Source organism: Vicia villosa, linkage group LG2 (assembly GCF_029867415.1).
Source record: "Vicia villosa cultivar HV-30 ecotype Madison, WI linkage group LG2, Vvil1.0, whole genome shotgun sequence".
Taxonomy (NCBI): domain Eukaryota; kingdom Viridiplantae; phylum Streptophyta; class Magnoliopsida; order Fabales; family Fabaceae; genus Vicia; species Vicia villosa.
The window spans coordinates 124959065-124978627 of NC_081181.1; the positions used below are offsets into that span (position 1 = coordinate 124959065).

Genomic DNA, 19563 nt, shown 5'->3' on the forward strand with positions numbered 1-19563 from the left:
ACCTAGTAGCTTAAATTTTGTGATATTATTTGTTTGAAAGAACTTATCGAAACAACTTATGACATTGTTCATAAGATTCTTTTCATCTTATTTTCATAATTTCTTCAAGATAACTAAAATTTATTTTTATATTTTTAATTCAAAGTAAAAAATATAATATAATATTAATAAAATTATTCATATTTATTTAAATAGGCCGGCCTCTTAGGGTTAAAAGGCTTTTTATGTGGCCTGTGACCTAGCCTTTTTTAGCTAAATAGGCTTATAAAAAAGCCTAGGCCTTTTCTATTTAACTAAAAAGCCTGACCTGACCTAGGCCTATGTAGGCTGGGCCGTAGGCCCCTGTTAGTCGGCCTGGCCTATTCCCACCCCTAACCACTGTAGCTCTTGATAGGTTTCCAATTCCAACAAAACCTAATTTTATCAAATAAATCGTGACTACCAAAATTAAATCTAAGCATGCATGTTCTACGAAATTTAAATTCAATAGTAAGGGATAGAGAGATGACACCGGAATTTATAGTGGTTCGACTTTGTCGTCCTTGCGTGAGTCTACGTCCACTTTAATATCTTGAGAATATATACAATCACCAATCCACAATAATGTTGAAGAAAAATAAAAAAAATAAAATCTCCAATCTGAATCTTGACTTGTATATGGCCAAATGTGAAACTCTTCTGCGCAATTTTTACTTGATCAACGCTTACAATCTTCCAATATCACCAATTCTGCTTCAGGCCTTCGTGTGTAGCAATCAACCCCTTGATCCACCGATTCTTTGAGCGGTAAATTGCGCGAAGATGTAAAAAATAACTTTTCCTTATTTGTAGCCTTCCGCACACTCACTACTAAGGCAATTCTTGAGAGAATGCCTTCTTCTTTTCACTGGAATTTGTCAGCACTAATGACAATAACTCCAATCTTACAAGAACCTGGAAATGTTTTATCCGATCCTCAAGAACGATTAGTTTCAAGACAGTGTCTCCCTCAATCAATTAACAATCACTCATGATTAAGAAATGAACTTGAAACTAAGGTTGAAGATGAAAGAAATTCAATGCAAGAGTTTCAAAGGAGGTGGTTAATTTTTCACAGAAAATTCACATAAATATGGAGATCCACTTGAATTCTCTTGTTTGAAAAGTGTCGACAAAAACTTATATGTGTGCATGAGATGAAGCCCAAAAAAAGACTTAAAAAGATTGACTAAATTTGAATCAAAGTCAATGCATGTAATGATTTAAGTGAGCAAGTGAATGGAATAAAAAAGATTCATAGTTTTGACCATTTTTGCAATTGATTCGAATCAAGTGCAATGTGTGATTCGAATTATAGGCCATGTGATTTGAATCATGTGCAATATTTGATTTGAATCAATTGATTCAGGAACTTTGAAAAATGCTAAGAAGTTGTGTGATTCGAATCATGTGCAAAGTGTGATTCGAATTAAATTGGGCAGAGGTGACATGAAATTGTCTAATTCGAATAATTTTAATTAAAAATATTTTCTTAAAAAAAATGTTCGTTTAGGGTAGGTAGCCTTCAATCTGTCTAGGGTGAGACTCGGTTAATATAGTTTGAGATCATATTATAATAAATTTTTTGTCCCGACCATATAAAGTATGAAACACATTAGGATTGGTTTGTTACGGACAGGGACGAACCCAGAAAATTTATTAAGTGGAGGCAAAAATCATATAAATAAATTTATAACACTCAAAATTTAATATATTATTTCTTAAAATATAAATATATATCGTAATTTTTTCCAATTAATTTTATAGTTTTGAAGTAAGAGATCCTTTGTTTCATTTTTATCACTCTCATATAAAGTTTAAAATTATTAAATTACCAACATATTTGCGAATGATGGTTATAAGTTATAACTAATTACTATGCTAACATATTATATCGCAATATTTAAGAGCTTTTAAATAACATTCAATATTAATATTAATATTGATATATAATGCAAAACATATATCACTCACACTAGAATTATTTTCAAAAAAAAACAATTTGAGATTTTAGTGGGGTCCTGTGTCCACATAGTTATAAGAGTAGGTCCGTTCCTGGTTACGGACATTTATAAAAATGCACAATATCAAACGGACTATAACCCGATTATTCATCCTTTTAATGGTTCTAATTATGAATCAAAACAACTTATCATTATGTGCAACCACCATTTACAAGATTTCAAGAAGACCCAAAAAGAAAAGGAATCTAGAACGTTATGAGATTGATATATATGATTATAACATGAGGATGACAGATTTCAAGTTAAGTGTAGTAGGTGAAAATGGCAATAACACGTCAACATGCAATATTCCAGCACCGTCTCAAGCTATTGATGGTGCATAATTACAAGGTTAAGAAATTGATGGTGTAGAGTCAAGAGGAAATGCTCACTCAACTAATAGAATACGGTCAGAAGATACAAACACTACAAATGACTACAAATGGTACACTATCACAAGCTCATACATAGGTTACATGGGCAACAAATGAGACTTATACTACAAAAGTGACAAAATTGGACATTAAGAGAGTCACAACAAATGCAAGACTTACGAGACCAACGACGAGACTAAATGCATCAATAACAAGCAGGCTATGTTCAAGACCTACAACTGACTTATGCATTAGATTTCATCTCAGCAAAGTGCGTCCATTCAGAAGAAAACACCAATAAAATATAAAACATCGACAAAGATGAAAACCCTGAAAAAGAATAAAAATTAATATTTTATTAGGTTGATATTTAGAGTGTTTGATCGCGTATTATGAGTCACTTAAATTAGTATTTTGTTAATTTTTTTACTTTTAAATATTGTTTAGAAAAACATATTGATTTATTTTATTTACATGTTATTTTAATGAATGTTCTAAAAGGTCTAGTTAATCAATGGTTTTTAATTGATGTTGCTTTGTAAATTTTTTCTATAAACACATAAAATATGGGTACCAACGAATTCGATGTTATTATGTACAACACGAATAAAAGAATACTATTTTGCATCACATGTACAAAGAAATTTGAGAATTTTTCTTTAAAAAAATGATAAGATTTATAAATATCAACAACTTATTTACAACATTATATAGATATAAATAAATATTATTCTTAGATTTGAGCTCTGAATTAGCTGATTACGGTTATCTAACTCAACTATCACATATTAGTTGAAGTGTCCCACCCACCCTTTAGATATTTCTTTGAGTTTTCTATTATGTTTTTTAACAAAACTTCATCATTATATCATTTCATTAAAATTCATAATTCTTCCAAATGATATAGACATTCCACAAGGCACACAATTTTATCATGCAATTATACAATTAATTGATCAAATGTATTTGAATGAGATGATAAAAAATCTCCTTCAACTTAATCAGAAATCCTGAATTCGATCTCGGCCTTGAACACGCAACAGTATTAAATTCTTTTAAGGGAGAATTTCGCCATCTATTGCGGCCCCCATTAACTTGTACTACATTAAAACCAGATAACTACAAAATATAAATTCCTCCATATAAATTAATTCGCATTAATTTGAATCAAACATTATTTTAAAAATGTGTCGTCAAAATCAAGCTGTATGTAATTTTATTTTTAAACCGGATACTTTAAAAACGATTCAAATTACACCACAAATGCTAGTAAATACTCCAGCGAAAGTAAAATTTAAGCAAAAACTGTATCTAAAAATTTGATATGAAGGTTAATTTTTAACCAGATACACTAACTTTTCAGATACAATAATTTCTCTTCATGTTTTATTCTGGATAGAGTATTTAATTAGCTTTAGCCATGTTTTCTGCTAAACCAAAGCCAATGTGGTTTCATTGGATTAGCTTGATGAAAATATTTTCCTTCTCATGAAAACATTTCTACTTTCCTGTCATATTTTGTATACAATGTTGAATACAATACAATAACATACTTGTCCTAAAATTTCCATATGCTGAAGGGCTATGATGCAAAACATGGCAATGTCTACTCTTCAATAGTTAGTCCAAGTCTCTAAGAGACGTATTCTTTCTTTCGAGTATTTCTAAAGCGTCTTGGAGGCTGTTTCAACAACTTGATCAACTCATATGTTCTGATACTTTGACCAGAGTAGAGGCAAAGGTCAAGTGGAGTTAAACCATCCTGAGACAAACAAAAGAAAAATTGAAATAAAAAAATTTCAATGTAAAAGAAATCGCCACTCTTAGGTTGTTACACAAGTGGCTCCATTTAATTACTTTCGTTTTCAAATTATAACTAGTGTTTGTGTATCAAGTGTTTGTGTATTAGAGTCATGTCTGATGTCTGGTGTTTGTGTCAGTGTCTATATTAAAATACAATTACCTTGTTTTTTAATGTCTTATCAGCGCCTTTAATCAGCAGAAGCTTTACTACATCATTTCTCTGAGTTTGAACTGCAAGATGTAATGGTGTCCAGCCATCCTAAGACAGAGCAAATGAATTAAGTTCTCAAACACTGCTCCACAAAAGTATAAGAAATAGATAAGCTAAGTGTTGGAACAATTAACCATACATTGTCCTGAAGATTTATATCCACATTATACAACAAAAGCACTTTAATTGTTGGGACAGAAGCTGTTTGTACAGCATAATGCATTAAGGAGGCTCCATCCTGTTTCAAGCACAAACAACAAAGCCTGAGATGTAATGATATCGGCGATGAGTTTTCGGTAGGGATAGGAAAGAGCACAAAATATAAACCACAGAAGAAAACCAACAAATAAAGGCTCACGTATGCAACTTTCAACGACACGGTCCCCAAATAAGTAACTTTTTTTACTCACATTATCTTGTACAAAAGGATTGGCCGAGTTTCGTAGGAGATGATTGGTTATGGCATGCTTTCTTCCAATTATCGATTTGTTGAGAGCGGTCAAACCATCCTAAAAAAAAGTAAAACAAATCACAATAGTTTGAATAGAGGATTCCACGCATTCTAATCTTCTGGGTAAAATTTTGTTTTCGCGTACCTTATCCATAGCATTAATATCAACCCCATGCTTCAACAAAGTTTCTAAGAGGAAAGATTCTGCGCTAGCAGCAAAAGTGTGCAGAGGAAGCCATTTATCCTATAAATAACAAGTATTGGGCTATTAGCCATTAAAAAAATAAATGTAAAGATTATTCACCAAAGGCAACAATGTTTCTTAGTCCTAACATTTTAAAAAAAACGCAACAATGTTTTAGTCCCAAACATGGATATCAAATCGAGATTCAGATCATGAATTGGACAACCTATTTTCCAATTCATGAATCAAAATTTATTACGAGTCATAAGATCTGTATCAGTTGAGTTCAGTTTAGTATTGAATCGAAATATGACTTGCATGCATCCTAAGATACTGATAACCATGGTCCAAGATATCAGCCCAACAAGACTAACAACATGAGCAACTAATGCAACTACTCAACATCGAAATGAAGGAAAACAAGAAAGTTCTTATTTTCCGACAAAGTAAGAATACTTACTGAAGTAGCAACTGACAAGTCTGGCTTATTCATACTCAACAAAGCCTTCTCCTCCTTCGTAAACAACTTAGGACGACCTATTCACACAACCACAAAAGAATGAAAATGAAAATCCCAACACTTAAAAACCATATTTGAAAAACTATGAGAAGCAACAGTGATCAAGATAAAGATTTTCTCGAATTCAACAATCACCGAATAAAATGACACACTTCATCATAATTAAATTACTCCGTCTATATCATCATCAATGAAATGCCATGAGGTCTAATGTAGCACTAATTTAAGAGCCATTTTGGATAAACTTCATCAATCATAATCTATGAAGCCCCGACACAGACCCAATACTTAATACTATATACGAGTATAACACTAACACTGACACGTAGACACTGGTAGTAATTTAAAAAATGGAAGTGATAGAAGTTAACTCTCAAACATGTATTCAATATGAAGCCATCAAGTACAAGTAATACTCCTCAACAACATCCACACAAAATCAAAACCAAAACCAAAAAGAAAAGGTAGATAGATACCAATTACCTTCAGTTTTCTGAACAGCAAGTTCATAACTTGGACTATTCAAAAACTCATTGACATCCTCCAAACCTCTCCCATAAACAGCCCACCTAGGATTCTTAGGCTCAACACGTTCTTCCCTAAACCCATCATTCAATTCATCTTCCAACTCTTCCTCCTCCTCCTCCTCTTTCTCAGCAAAACTAAAACTTGGAGGCTTATCAAGAACCATAGGTTTCAACTTAGCCAACATAGCTTCTTTATAAGCTCTATAGTCCTCCAAATTCATGTCCCTCAAAGGAACCAACCCTATTTTCTTCTTCAAAACCTTACTATTGAACTCAATCTCCTGAGCTATCTTACGTCCCTCTTTCTTCGTTATGTTTAACTCTGCTTGCACTTCTCTCCACTTGTCAGGGACCAAATTCTCCGACTTAATTGTTACCTTTTTTTTCTTCTTCGAAGTGGGTTTTGGTTTTTTGTTGTCTACGAGGTTGTCGGAGGAAGTGGGAAAAATGGGGTCTTCGAAAATGCCTTCCTCGAAGACGAGACAGTCTCCGATTACATGTTCTTCGTCGTTGTCGTTTTGGAAGGATGAGGAGAGGGAATTGTGGAGGTTAGAGTTTGTGGGGAGTTTGAGAGAGTGAAATTTGCGGGGCGTGGGAGAAGAAGGGGAGAATGGGAAGGGAGAGAAGAAGAGTGTGTTGGATTGAGGATTTTGCACTAGTGTGGAGAAATTGAACATTGTTGTTGTTGATGCTGCTCTTGCAATTGGTAACATTCATTCATTCATTCCCCAAAACTTCTCTATTTCTTAAAAATAGATTTTTCTTCTCATCTATCTTATAAAAAATAGGTTTTAATTATAAAACATTTTTAAAAAATAAACAGTATAAACACATTATAACTATTAAAGAAATTAGTACCGATAAGGCAATTCTATTGAAAACTGTATAGCGATATTAGATGGATGTGAGTTCGAACTCTAGAGTATGGTTACATGAATATCATATCAAAATTGAAAAATTCAAATTGAATTTAGGAATATTTAAGTTTAAACGGATGACTTCTACCACGTCAAAGTGAATCTCTACCATTGAGTCATACCCCCTTCTGTTTTTTTTTTTATTCAAAAAATAACTCATTAATCCTAAGTCAAAAGGTCGAGAAATTTAAAGCAACTATTTTTTTAAAAAAACTTGAGTTTGGACCTTCTTTTCACACTCTTACATTAGGGGAAATTGGACTCAATATTCATTTTCTTCTATCAAAAAATATGATTGATTAATAGAATCAACTTAGTATTTAGGGAAAACAATAACCAAGTACACAGAAGTAGCTAAGAAAGAAATGGAATTTACTGAGTACTAGAGTTTAAATGGGATCTAATAATACATAAAATGTAAAAATTAATAAAGTGGAAAGCTGCAAAAGAGGCAATTCGAAATGCCTTATCTCTCTTAGGAGGATTTCTCCACTCAATTCATGCATACCAATAATGGGTCCCTCTCACAGAATTTATTCTCCTAGATTTAGATTCTCTCTCCATACAACTGTAGCCACTTGGCGTAATCATGTGCAGATCTAACAGAATTTGTTTTATGAGTGAATCATTCATTTCTCTCTCTTCCTACGTGTCCTCTCATAAAACTTCTCATATCTCCAATTATCTCCCCTTCAAGACTCTCTTTGACCTTAAGGAGATTTGTTGGAAATTTTGTCCTCATCTTGTCTCTTAATTCCCAAGAATTTTCAAAATATGGTAGATTTTTCCACTTCACTAAAATCTCTACCTCCCCCTGCTCATGCTTCCTAACACCCATCACCTTCTCAAGGGTAGGTTCAAGGCACCACTCCTCATTCATACAAGTTGGCAGTGGTTGAGGTTCCATAGAAGGTGTGGTAGCTTTCTTTAAAAGAGATGCATGGAAAACTGGGTGTACTCTCGTGTGTTCTGACAATTTCAACTTGTATGCCACTGCCCCTATTTATTGTAGTATCTCATAAGGTCCATAATACCTAGGACTTAATTTCTTATTCACCCTCTTAGCTAATTTCTTCATCTTGTAAGGTTGGATCTTCAAAAAAAAACATCTCTCCCACCTCATAGTCCACTTCTCTTCTATGCTTATTGGCTTAGCTCCTCATAACATCCCGAGCCTTAAGCAACTGCTCCTGCAATTTTTTAAGCATCACATTTCTTTCAGCAGTCATCTTGTTGACCTCATATATTGTTGAAAAAAGTGTGTCTCCTTTGACTAACACAAGAGGTGCTCTCCCATACAGAGCCTCTAAAGGTATAGTCTTCAATGAAGGGTGGTAATTGGTGTTATACCAATATTCTGCCCAAGCTAACCACTTAGGCCACTGCTTGAGTTTCATGTCAGTCACACACCTTAAATAGGTTTCTAAGCATATATTCACCACTTCAGTTTGCCCATCCGATTGAGGGTGATATGCACTGCTATATTTTAACTCAGTCCTTGACTGTTTAAACAATTCATATCAGAAATTGCTTAAGAAAACTTTATCTCTGTCAGATACTATAGATCTATGAAATCCATGTAATCTGACCACTTCCTGAGTGAACAACTCGACAATGTCTTTGGTTGTGTAAGGGTGGTTGTCAGGAAGGAAATGAGCATATTTTGTTAGCCTGTCCACAACTACGATCACTGGATCTACTCCTTGTACTTTAGGCAATCCTCCAATGAAATCCATTGATATATCACTCCATATCAGTGTTGGTATTGGTAAAGGTTAGATCAACCCTCCAGGTGTCAATGTCTGATATTTGTTTCTCGGGCACACTTCACAAGCCTGCACATACTCTTGAATTTTCTTTATCATTCCTTCCTAATACACCACACTAGTAATTCTTTTGTAAGTCCTTAAGTGTCCAAAATTTCCTCCTACATTTGTATCATGAAATTCATTTAAAATCCAAGCCACTCTTAGTGAGTTCTTTGGAATTACTACTCTACCATCATGATATAACCTCCCCCCTTTAAGCCAGAACCCTTTATGGCTATAAGGGTCTGAAACTAATGACTGCGCAATAGCTCTCAGCTTATCATCCTTATGAATTTCCTCTTCCAATCCTTCCCAGGCTTCACACTAAATTGTGGTGATGTGGGCATACTGCATCTGCCTTGATAAAGAATTTGTAGCATTATTTTCCCTTCCTGGTTTATACTTAACCTCAAAGTCAAACCCTAGAAGTTTAGATAACCACTTATGTTGTTCTTCCCCCATAATTCTCTATTGGGTGATGAACTTGAGACTTTTCTGGTTAATATGAACCTTGAAGTGCCTGCTAAGTAAGTAGGGTCGCCATTTTTGAATGGCAATCATAATAGCCATGAGTTCCCTCTCATAAACTAACTTTTGTTGGGCCTTGTCAAGTAAAGTATGACTCATATAACAAATAGGTTTTCCTCCTTTCATGAGGACATCCCCTATTCCCCTACCTGAAGCATCAGTTTCCAGCACAATTTTTTTTTCAATGTCTGGCATGGCTAAAACAGGGATAGTGGTCATAGCTATTTTTAACCCCTAAAATGCGACTTAAACTTCATTATTCCAATGGAAGATGTCCTTCTTCAGTAGTTGGGTTAGAGGCTAATCAATTTTCCCATAATTTCTCACAAACTTCCTATAGTGTCCAGTTAGACCTAAGAATCCCCTTAGCCCCTTCACATCCTTAGGTCTAGGCCATTTTAGCATACCATCTATCTTTTTTGGGGTCAACTGATACTTCTTGTCAGAAAATGATATGCCCCAAATACTCAACCTCTTCTTGCCCAAAAGAACACTTCTTCTCGTTAGCATATAATTTCTGATCTTGGAGCACCTTTAAAACCATAGTGAGATTTTCCTTATGTTCCTCCCTACTCTTGATATAGATCAATATGTCATCAAAGAAAACCAAGCAGGATTTTTTAAATAAAGACCTCAAAACTTCATTCATGAGAGCTTGGAATGTTGATGAGGCATTTGTCAATCCAAAAGGCATCACTAGATACTCATAGTGACCCTCATGGGTTCTAAATGTTGTTTTGGCTATATCCTTCTCCTTCATCTTGATTTAATGGTATCCAAATTTCAAATTTAGCTTAGAGAAAATAGTAACACCTCCTCAATGACAAGTATGGGAAATTTGATAGGAATGGTAACCTTATTCAAAGCCCTATAATCAGTATAGAATCTCCATCCCCCGTCTTTTTTCTTTACCAACAAAACTGGGCTTGAAAAAGGACTAGTGTTATGTCTTATGATGCCAGCTTGCAGTATATCTCTCACTATTTTCTCAATTCCATTCTTCTAGTAGAATAGATACTTATATGGCCTAAGATTAGGTATAATAGCTTAAGCCTTAAGCCTAATAGCATGATAATGCTCCCTCATGGGAGGTAATCATGTAGGCAAATGGAACACATCTTCAAAAGGACCCAATACTTCCCCCCATCCTGTCAACTGATTTGGAGAAGCACATGTGTCAGTATTCAAGGTCTGTGTTGAAAGTATTTGTGGGTAAATATTTTCGGTAATATATCGTATCCACAGGGATTGGTTAATATCACTGCCGTTCTATAGTTAATTATTTTGAGTTAGAAAAAGTAATTGAATTTATTTTATGATTATGATACTATCAAATTTAAACAATAATTTAACTGCAAATAATGAACGTTTGTTAACGATTAAGGAGATATGTTGAGCTTTAGGGTTCATCAACCTATTCCTATACAACTTATCAATTAATTCACAATTGAACAATCATTTGAATTACTATCTTCACTTATCCTCAAATATGATTCCATGTCTGCAAATCAAATTAGATAAACTTTTACCGGTATGAGATTCGATCTCTCCAAATATCAATATCGATAATAGTAATAAGGAACGATAATTATGAAAACTCAATCACAATTCCATCTCTGCAAATTGAGATTGAATCAATATAGTAACCTAGGGCAAAAGTTAAAATCCTTTCTTTCGATCAAAGATTCAACAATGGTGTAAAGTAAAAACAAGGTTTCTTATTGATAATAAATTCAAACAATTGTTCATAGGAAATAATTAATGGCATTGCATATTCATATGTTAACTACTACCTTAAACTCAACAAGAGGAATTTAGCTCTCCATAGACATGAAGAACACACAAGAATTAATGGAGGGATTCATCTTCATCAATGGAATGTCTTCGATTGGTAAAGAATTGGCCTTCAATTGTTGTTCTTGACTGCAAACTCAGAATGCTCTCCTAATTTCGCTCACAAAAGATCTGTTTTTCACTTGGAAGCTAGGGCTTCTATTTATAAGTTTTGGGCTTTTAACGCCGAGGCCGCGGCGCGGCAACGGATGTGCGCGACGCGATCCCAAACAGAGACTTTGGCGCGGCGCTGGCTAGAACTCCCGCGGCGCGCCCTTGTCAAACTTCATCTTTTTGCTTTGCCTTTGAGACTTCCAGCTTCCTTTCCTCTTCATGTTTTCCTAAAGCTCCAGTTCAGCTCTAAACCTGCATCAATAATACCCACAAGTGATTCGATTTGCTTTACACATGAACTAAACCTTTTCAGTTCAATTCTCACTAAAAACCTATGGATCTATCACAATTTGCATTAGTTTAGAGAAGAAATTACTTATATTTTAACACATGAATTTACCATTAATTCACTCCTAACAAACTCTCCCCAACTTAGAGCTTTGTTTGTCCCTAAACAAAATTACTTACCTCCAACTAAACATACCGACAATCATGCAACAAGTTTTTCAAAAAGGTTTTTTCAAGTGGTTCAATTCAGTAACCAAGTCAAATACTCCTCCTCTTCCTGCAAGCTCAGAACATATACACGAAACAAATTTTGAAAGCAAATTACCTCCAGAAGTTCAAAACACTACACAATTGAAATTGAATCAGCACTAATCACTCTCATTAAAAAGTATGATGAATAAAAGAGGGGTTAAACACTCATCCAATCAATTAAATCAACAAAGATCCATATCATACGTTCACCAAATTGTTAGCATCAAGTCTTGTGGAATATGAGAATCAGAAGGTCTTTCTAAGGTTGTAATGTGGTTTAGATTCAAAGAAAAGAAGATAATCAAGGGTTGTTCCTAATCTAGGGAAGCATCCGAATCATAACTCATTCCTCCTTCTCTATAACTTTTGCTTTCTCACCCGGTCATCTTTTCTCATTCGTAGCTCGGTTTTTCTTTTTCTCTCTATTTTTTCCAACAACCGTTATATTCAAATGTTGTTCTTTTTTTTTTCATATATAATTTTTTTTTCCGAGCTACGAATTTCTTTTGTCCTTCACCGCTTACCACTTGTACTTACTTTTCTTCGGATTGTGATTCTCCCCAACTTGGAGATCAACCTGTACTTAGATTGTGTGAATGCTCCCCTACTTTCTAAGAAAGGTCAAAGAGAAAACACATCACCAAATTTTATGGTTGATGGTTCGAAACAAAACTTTTTTATTGAGATCAAAACTCACCAGGTATTTTCCTTGGTGCATATTATGATGCTTATCTTGACCTCAGGCTCAAAGAATGGTTAGCAAAGGATCACACTCTCACAGAAGAAAATAAGTTTTACATTGGAATTGGTTAAAAGAACTCTCAGATTCAAACAAGTGCCTAAATCACTTTCACAGATTTCCACAAACGATGCAACAAACGGTTTAGCATGATACAAACAAGTCAAAACAATTGATGGTCTCCTGCATATAGTAAACAATGGAAGGCTTTCCTCACAATGGTTAAGGCTAAACCGATCCAATAAAATAGTGTACCATAAAGAACTTCTGTTAAGTATTTACTAACAACCTAAGTTTCATGCACACATTAGGAGTTTGAGTTCAAAAATCCATACCTGCTTTGTCACTTTATTGAAAAATTAAGTGAACTAAAAAAATTTTCAAAAATTTTCACTTCACTCACTACCACTTTCACGCATGTTGCTCCGTTGTTGGTACTTTGCTTGAGATTTTCATTATGCTATGGGACTACTCATTCTAAACTGGGGACAAATAACAAACATAAAAGCATAAAATTGAAAAATGCAAAAGAGTAAATCCACCCCCAAACTTGAACTAAACATTGACCTCAATGTTTCAGAACAAGCCCGAGAGGGTTGACTCACAAAGGGTATTGCCATATCAATTGATTCTTCCTAGCTTTCACCAGAAAGGTCCCCTTATTATTTCCTGAAATAAAAAAAAAACAAAACAAAATAAAACATTAGAAGTGTGGGTTACCTCCCACGAAGTGCCTCGTTTAACGTCGCATGGCTTGACGGTTCATGGTTGAATCATCAACCATTGTCTCTTTTCCTTGGTACTTTTCTTACCAATGTGAAGCCCCAAAAGTATTTAAAGTTTGCTTGTTTGATTTCTTCATCCTTAATTCTTACCACTTCAACTCGCGATCTCTCTTCCTTCATTTTTATTTTCCTCTCCTCAAGAGAGATAACCTTCTTATCCGTTAATTTCTTCATCGGTGAGAACCTATCCTTGATGAATTTGACAAATTTTGGCTTTAACTCTAAACCATCTAAAGATGGGATGGTGATTTGCAAACGGCTAAACATTTTCATTGGCCGAAAGTAATGACTCTCATTCCCTTCTTTATTAGGAACTTTTATAGGAAGTAATTCCAATGAGAGTTTATGCTCCTTTGCATTACTACTCTTCTTCAACTCTAAGTCCACCATATTCTCTTTTGAAAAAGTTTCAACTTTTGAAGTTTCTAACTCATTCACGACTTCTTTGATTATATCCTCCTTTTTTGTTCCTTCGACAAACACATCATCTCCTTTTTTTGGAGGTCTTGGATAAGGTAGCTTTATTGAGAGCTCATACTCACTTTCTATATTTTTCTTGATGTTTACATGATCTATATTATCCTTTTCAACAACATCTTCCTTGTCATCATCATTGTTTTCAACTTCCTCATCAATCACTTTTACACTCCTTATAGAAGTAGCATTGCAGGTTTCTACACAAGTCATAGGGTTTTGAAAAGTTGAGACTTGACTTACGTTTTGCTCGGTGAAGAATTTGGTAAGTTGAATATCTTGCGTTTCCCGGTTTTGTTGAATGCTTAAAGAGAATTGCATGAATTGATTCATGGTTTCCTCTAACTCAGTGGGTCCTCTTTGATAACCTTGATTATAGTGTGAAATCCCTTGTTGTTGGTATTCATGGTTAGCCATCTGATACTCCATCGCATCTTCCGGTATGCCCCATCCGATATCATGAAACTCACTAACTTGAGGTGTGAACTGTGACACACTTTGAAAGAGATACTCCATTTGTTGAAAAAGGATCTCGTTTTGAGCATGGATTGCGTCATTTGTATTTGGGTCAAACATTCTGACAAACAAACATCTACAAAACTAGCAAACAAGTGAAATAACAAGATAAAAAAAATTATACAAAAATCAAAATTAAAAGACTATTGCAATAACAAAATCTAAAATAATGTAATTAACTAAAAATCTAAAATAAAGGAGCTAAACTAAAAAAATCTAAAATAGAGTAACTAACTAAAAATCTAAAATTAAGTAGCTAAACAAAAAAAAAATCTAAAATTAAGTACTAATCAAAAATTCTAAAATTAAGGACTAAACAAAAAAATCTAAAAGAAAGGAACTAAACTAAAAATCTAAAATTAAGTAACTAAACAAAAAAAATCTAAAATTAAGTAAATAACTAAAAAAATCTAAAATTGAGTAAATAACTAAAAATAGTAGTGTGTGTTCCTCTCCTAGCGGTCCTCTCGATCTCGGGATCAAAAAGAAGTTGATTGCCGGAAACTTTGTCGCGCATACACTAAATCTGCAAAAACTAACAAATACGTGAAACAACCAGAAAAATAAAAATAACTCAAAATAAAAACTATTGCAATGCGAGCAATATTGACACCAATCCCCGGCAACGGTGCCAATTTGTTGAAAGTATTTGTGGGTAAATATTTTCGGTAATATATCGTATCCACAGGGATTGGTTAATATCACTGCCGTTCTATAGTTAATTATTTTGAGTTAGAAAAAGTAATTGAATTTATTTTATGATTATGATACTATCAAATTTAAACAATAATTTAATTGCAAATAATGAACGTTTGTTAACAATTAAGGAGATATGTTGAGCTTTAGGGTTCATCAACCTATTCCTATACAACTTATCAATTAATTCACAATTGAACAATCATTTGAATTACTAACTTCACTTATCCTCAAATATGATTCCATGTCTGCAAATCAAATTAGATAAACTTTTACCGGTATGAGATTCGATCTCTCTCCAAATATCAATATCGATAATAGTAATAAGGAACGATAATTATGAAAACTCAATCACAATTCCATCTCTGCAATTGAGATTGAATCAATATAGTAACCTAGGGCAAAAGTTAAAATCCTTTCTTTCGATCAAAGATTCAACAATGGTGTAAAGTAAAAACAAGGTTTCTTATTGATAATAAATTCAAACAATTGTTCATAGGAAATAATTAATGGCATTGCATATTCATAGGTTAACTACTACCTTAAACTCAACAAGAGGAATTTAGCTCTCCATAGACATGAAGAACACACAAGAATTAATGGAGGGATTCATCTTCATCAATGGAATGTCTTCGATTGGTAAAGAATTGGCCTTCAATTGTTGTTCTTGACTGCAAACTCAGAATGCTCTCCTAATTTCGCTCACAAAAGATCTGTTTTTCACTTGGAAGCTAGGGCTTCTATTTATAAGTTTTGGGCTTTTAACGCCGAGGCCGCGGCGCGGCAACGGATGTGCGCGGCGCGATCCTAAACAGAGACTTTGGCGCGGCGCTGGCTAGAACTCCCGCGGCGCGCCCTTGTCAAACTTCATCTTTTTGCTTTGCCTTTGAGACTTCCAGCTTCCTTTCCTCTTCATGTTTTCCTAAAGCTCCAGTTCAGCTCTAAACCTGCATCAATAATACCCACAAGTGATTCGATTTGCTTTACACATGAACTAAACCTTTTCAGTTCAATTCTCACTAAAAACCTATGGATCTATCACAATTTGCATTAGTTTAGAGAAGAAATTACTTATATTAACACATGAATTTACCATTAATTCACTCCTAACAGTCTGCAGGTAGAACCTAACTCCTTCATCAGTTAAGGCTTTAACTATTACTTTCCGAGATGCTTGTCTGGTGCACAAAGCAGGATCCCCTTGGATCTTGTATTTCTGGCCCTTCCACTCCCAATTCAAACATAAATCCCCAAAGTTAGCCTCGTTGTTTCCCAGGCTAGCCAACCAATCTATTCCTAGTACCATATCCGAGCCTCCCAACTCCATCAATAAGAAATGTTGATTACATTCCACTCCTTGCATCTAGAATATTAATCCTTCACAAATCCCTTGATTTTTGACTTTTTCTTCATTACCCACCTCAATCACATAAGTATATGGGTCTCAACCACTTTCAACCCTAACTCCTCCACCAACCTAGAGTCAATAAAGTTGTTGGTGGCTTCTGAGTCAATTAGAGTTAATAACTCCCTATTCTTCACTGTCACTCACACTTTGAAATACTTATTGGAAGTGAAGTCCTCCTTACTTTGCATAGAGAGTTGTAAAGTCTGCATTTCCTCCACCTTTCCCCCCCATCTTCTCTTGTTGAGCTCCCTTATCCACTTCTATTTCTTCTCCCTCACTACTATCTTCACACAATTTTAAACACATGTTCTCTATTCCATTTGTCTCCACATTTGACACAAAGCCCTTTTTTACTTCTCTCCTCCAATTCAGCAGGATTCAATCTTCTTCCCTTAAACTTCTCATTCCCCCCATTATTAGCCTTATCACTCTCCTTAAAACTCCCAAAACCTCCAGGATCCTTCATCCTCAGAATCCCCCCCTTTCTATCTCTCAAAGAACCCCCCTTTTTAGTGAGAACCTCATTCTTTTCCTCGATAAGTAAAGCTCTATCCATGAGTTCAGCTAAGCTCTGAATCTCATGTAGCTTCAATTCTGCTTGAATCTCCTCCTTCAATCCATTTAGAAAAATGGAATCCAACATGCTTTTCTCCTCCGTTCGCAAATGGGCTACCATCATTTCAAACTTCTCCATGTATTCCACCACTGTCCCATTTTGTCTCAAACTCCGCAAAGGTCCCATCGAGTTGTGTAGAAGACCCGATTGAAACCTCCCAACTTTAATTCATCCTAGGTTCTCAAAGTTTCTTGTTCTTCCCACCACTGATATCAGTTCAATGCCTTGTCCTCCATATCTAGCATCATTGCCTCCAACTTATCATGCACCCTCACTCCATTCAGGTGGAAATATCTTTCAATATGCATTATCCACCCATATGCATCCTCACCCTTGAATACTGGAATTTCCAATCGTTTACTTCTAAAAAATTGGGATCCACATTCGCCTCCGCGACGATGATGACGTGGTCGCGACTCCCGCGAAAAAATACTCTGGTCACTCCCTTCATCGTATTCTTCTTGCTCATATCCCCTTCCACATGGTCGTCCATTTCGCCCATGATTCCGAGCCGGTTTCTCTTGAATCAGGTGTCGAATCTGTTCCACTGTTACTTGCGGTCGTGATTGTTGCTCCATCACTAGCTGACGAATTTTTTCCATCGTCCCTTCAAAGTTATCCATCCTCTATTCGATTGTGTCAACTCTATTTTCCATGATTCTTCATGTCAGGACCATTCATAAGGTGGCGTAATCACGACTCTATATACCAAATTGATAGAATTAACTTAGTATTTAGGGAAAACAGTAAACAAGTACACAGAAGTAGCTAGGAAAGAAATGGAATTTATTTAGTACTAAAGTTCAAATGGGATATAGTAGTACAGAAAATGCAGAAATTAATAAAGTGTAAACCTGCAAAAGAGACACTTCGAGATGCCTTATCTCTCCTTATCATGCATATCCATAATGGGTCCTTCTCACAGAATTTATTCTCCTAGATTTAGATTTTCTCTCCATACAATTATAGCCACTTGGCAGAGCCATGTGCAGCCCTAACAGAATTTGTTTTATGTGTGAATCATTTCTTTCTCTCTCTTCCTACGCATTCTCCCATAAACCTTCTCATATCTACCATTGATTATGGATTTGAATAATATCATATAATTTTATTTCATAAAACTGTGATTTTTCTTTATCTAAAATGTTAAAATGATATGATTAATAGTTGAGTGTATCCATGATCTCATCAATTGAATCTTTTCGTTCATTTACATAAGGGTAAATAGTTTTTTCGCCCCCTGCCATATAGGCGAGTTTTGAACCCCCCCCCCCCCCCCCCCCCCCCCGTAAAAAAAAGTCGCATGGATTGCCCTAACATTTCCAAAATATTTTAATTTTAACCTTAAGCAGGACACATCATCAAAAATGTTGATGTGGCTTCGTTTTTTAATTAAACCAAATGCTACATGTGTTTATTTTTTATGAACTTACCAAAATGCCCTCTTTATTAGGGATAAGAATCTTGTTTCCTCTCTCATGCCCTAGCCACCGCCTTCTTCGTTTCTTCGTTCCTCCCTGTTGTTCGTCGCTCTTGCACCATCGTTTCTTCATCTTTTTCTTCGCCAACTCCTGAAACATGACTAACCCAGTTTGCTCCAACTCAAGCATTTCTTCAAACCCCAGAGCACGACAACAACGTTCAAAACTCATCACCAACAACGTTCGCGACCTTCGTCCGCGACCTACACCCTCATTAACATGAAGCTCCATCAGAACTGATCCGCTTACATCCATTTAAAACTCAACATCAACATCTGAACGACTTTAACACCTCATCCACGCGACACAACAACAACTCTCCTTCAACCGCTTAACAACATCGAAACGCGGTCTACTCGAATTCGCAGTAGAAGAAGAGAAGTTCAAGCTGAGAGTTGAAGTAGAAGAAATTGTTTTCTTCAATTGTTTTTTGTCGATTACACTTTCTTTTTTCTTCAATTGTGTTCGAATTAGGAATCTAGGTTTTCACCATGAATGTTTGTGTTATGTTGATTTGTTGATTTCTGTAGTTTGTTATTTAGCCATGAGAAGAACAGAAGCAGAACAAAAGAAGATTTACAAAAGAATAAGCATGAAAAGAAATTTGCAAAGGAGAAATTTGACAAGAGAGGAACAGGGTGTGGTCAAGTTGGAAAGAAGAAGTGGATTCCATCTCTATGTGTGTTTTTGTGGTTTTATGTACAAGGGCAAATTGTACTTTTCAATAGGAAATGAACACATCTGGCATAACTTCAAAATTAAAAATAATAAAAAAAAATGAAGTCACATCAGCATTTTTGATGATGTGTCAGGCTTAAGGTTAAAATTAAAATATTTTGAAAATGTTAGGACAATCCATACAACTTTTTTTTTACGGAGAGTTTTCAAAACTTGCCTATATATCGGGGGCGAAAAAACTATTTACCCTTTACAGAATAACTTATTAGAATTGATATATCTTATATGGCTAGTTTGATATTATTAGAATTGATATATCTTATATGGCTAGTATGATAT

General features: G+C 34.9%; 1 protein-coding gene across 1 annotated transcript; it reads right to left on the reverse strand.

The window, feature by feature from the left end:
* Positions 1-3726: 3726 nt before the first annotated feature.
* Positions 3727-6858, reverse strand: LOC131646737 (ankyrin repeat domain-containing protein, chloroplastic). The gene is made up of 7 exons (XM_058916705.1): positions 6048-6858; positions 5505-5581; positions 5006-5104; positions 4820-4918; positions 4549-4647; positions 4359-4457; positions 3727-4157 (listed from the first exon to the last, which is right to left on the reverse strand). Exons 1-7 carry the CDS (start codon positions 6802-6804, stop codon positions 4029-4031), a joined length of 1359 nt encoding a protein of 452 aa, XP_058772688.1. The 5' UTR covers positions 6805-6858; the 3' UTR covers positions 3727-4028.
* Positions 6859-19563: the final 12705 nt, after the last annotated feature.

What these genes read in the sequence shown, in the direction of transcription:
- LOC131646737 (XM_058916705.1), bottom strand. Translation starts at nt 6,804, where the DNA reads ATGTTACCAATTGCAAGAGCAGCATCAACAACAACAATGTTCAATTTC. An exon ending in ATATTAATGCTATGGATAAG is followed by an intron (nt 4,919 to 5,005) that starts GTACGCGAAAAC and finishes ACTTTTTTTTAG; the next exon opens with GATGGTTTGACCGCTCTCAA. An exon ending in ATATAAATCTTCAGGACAAT is followed by an intron (nt 4,458 to 4,548) that starts GTATGGTTAATT and finishes GCTCTGTCTTAG; the next exon opens with GATGGCTGGACACCATTACA.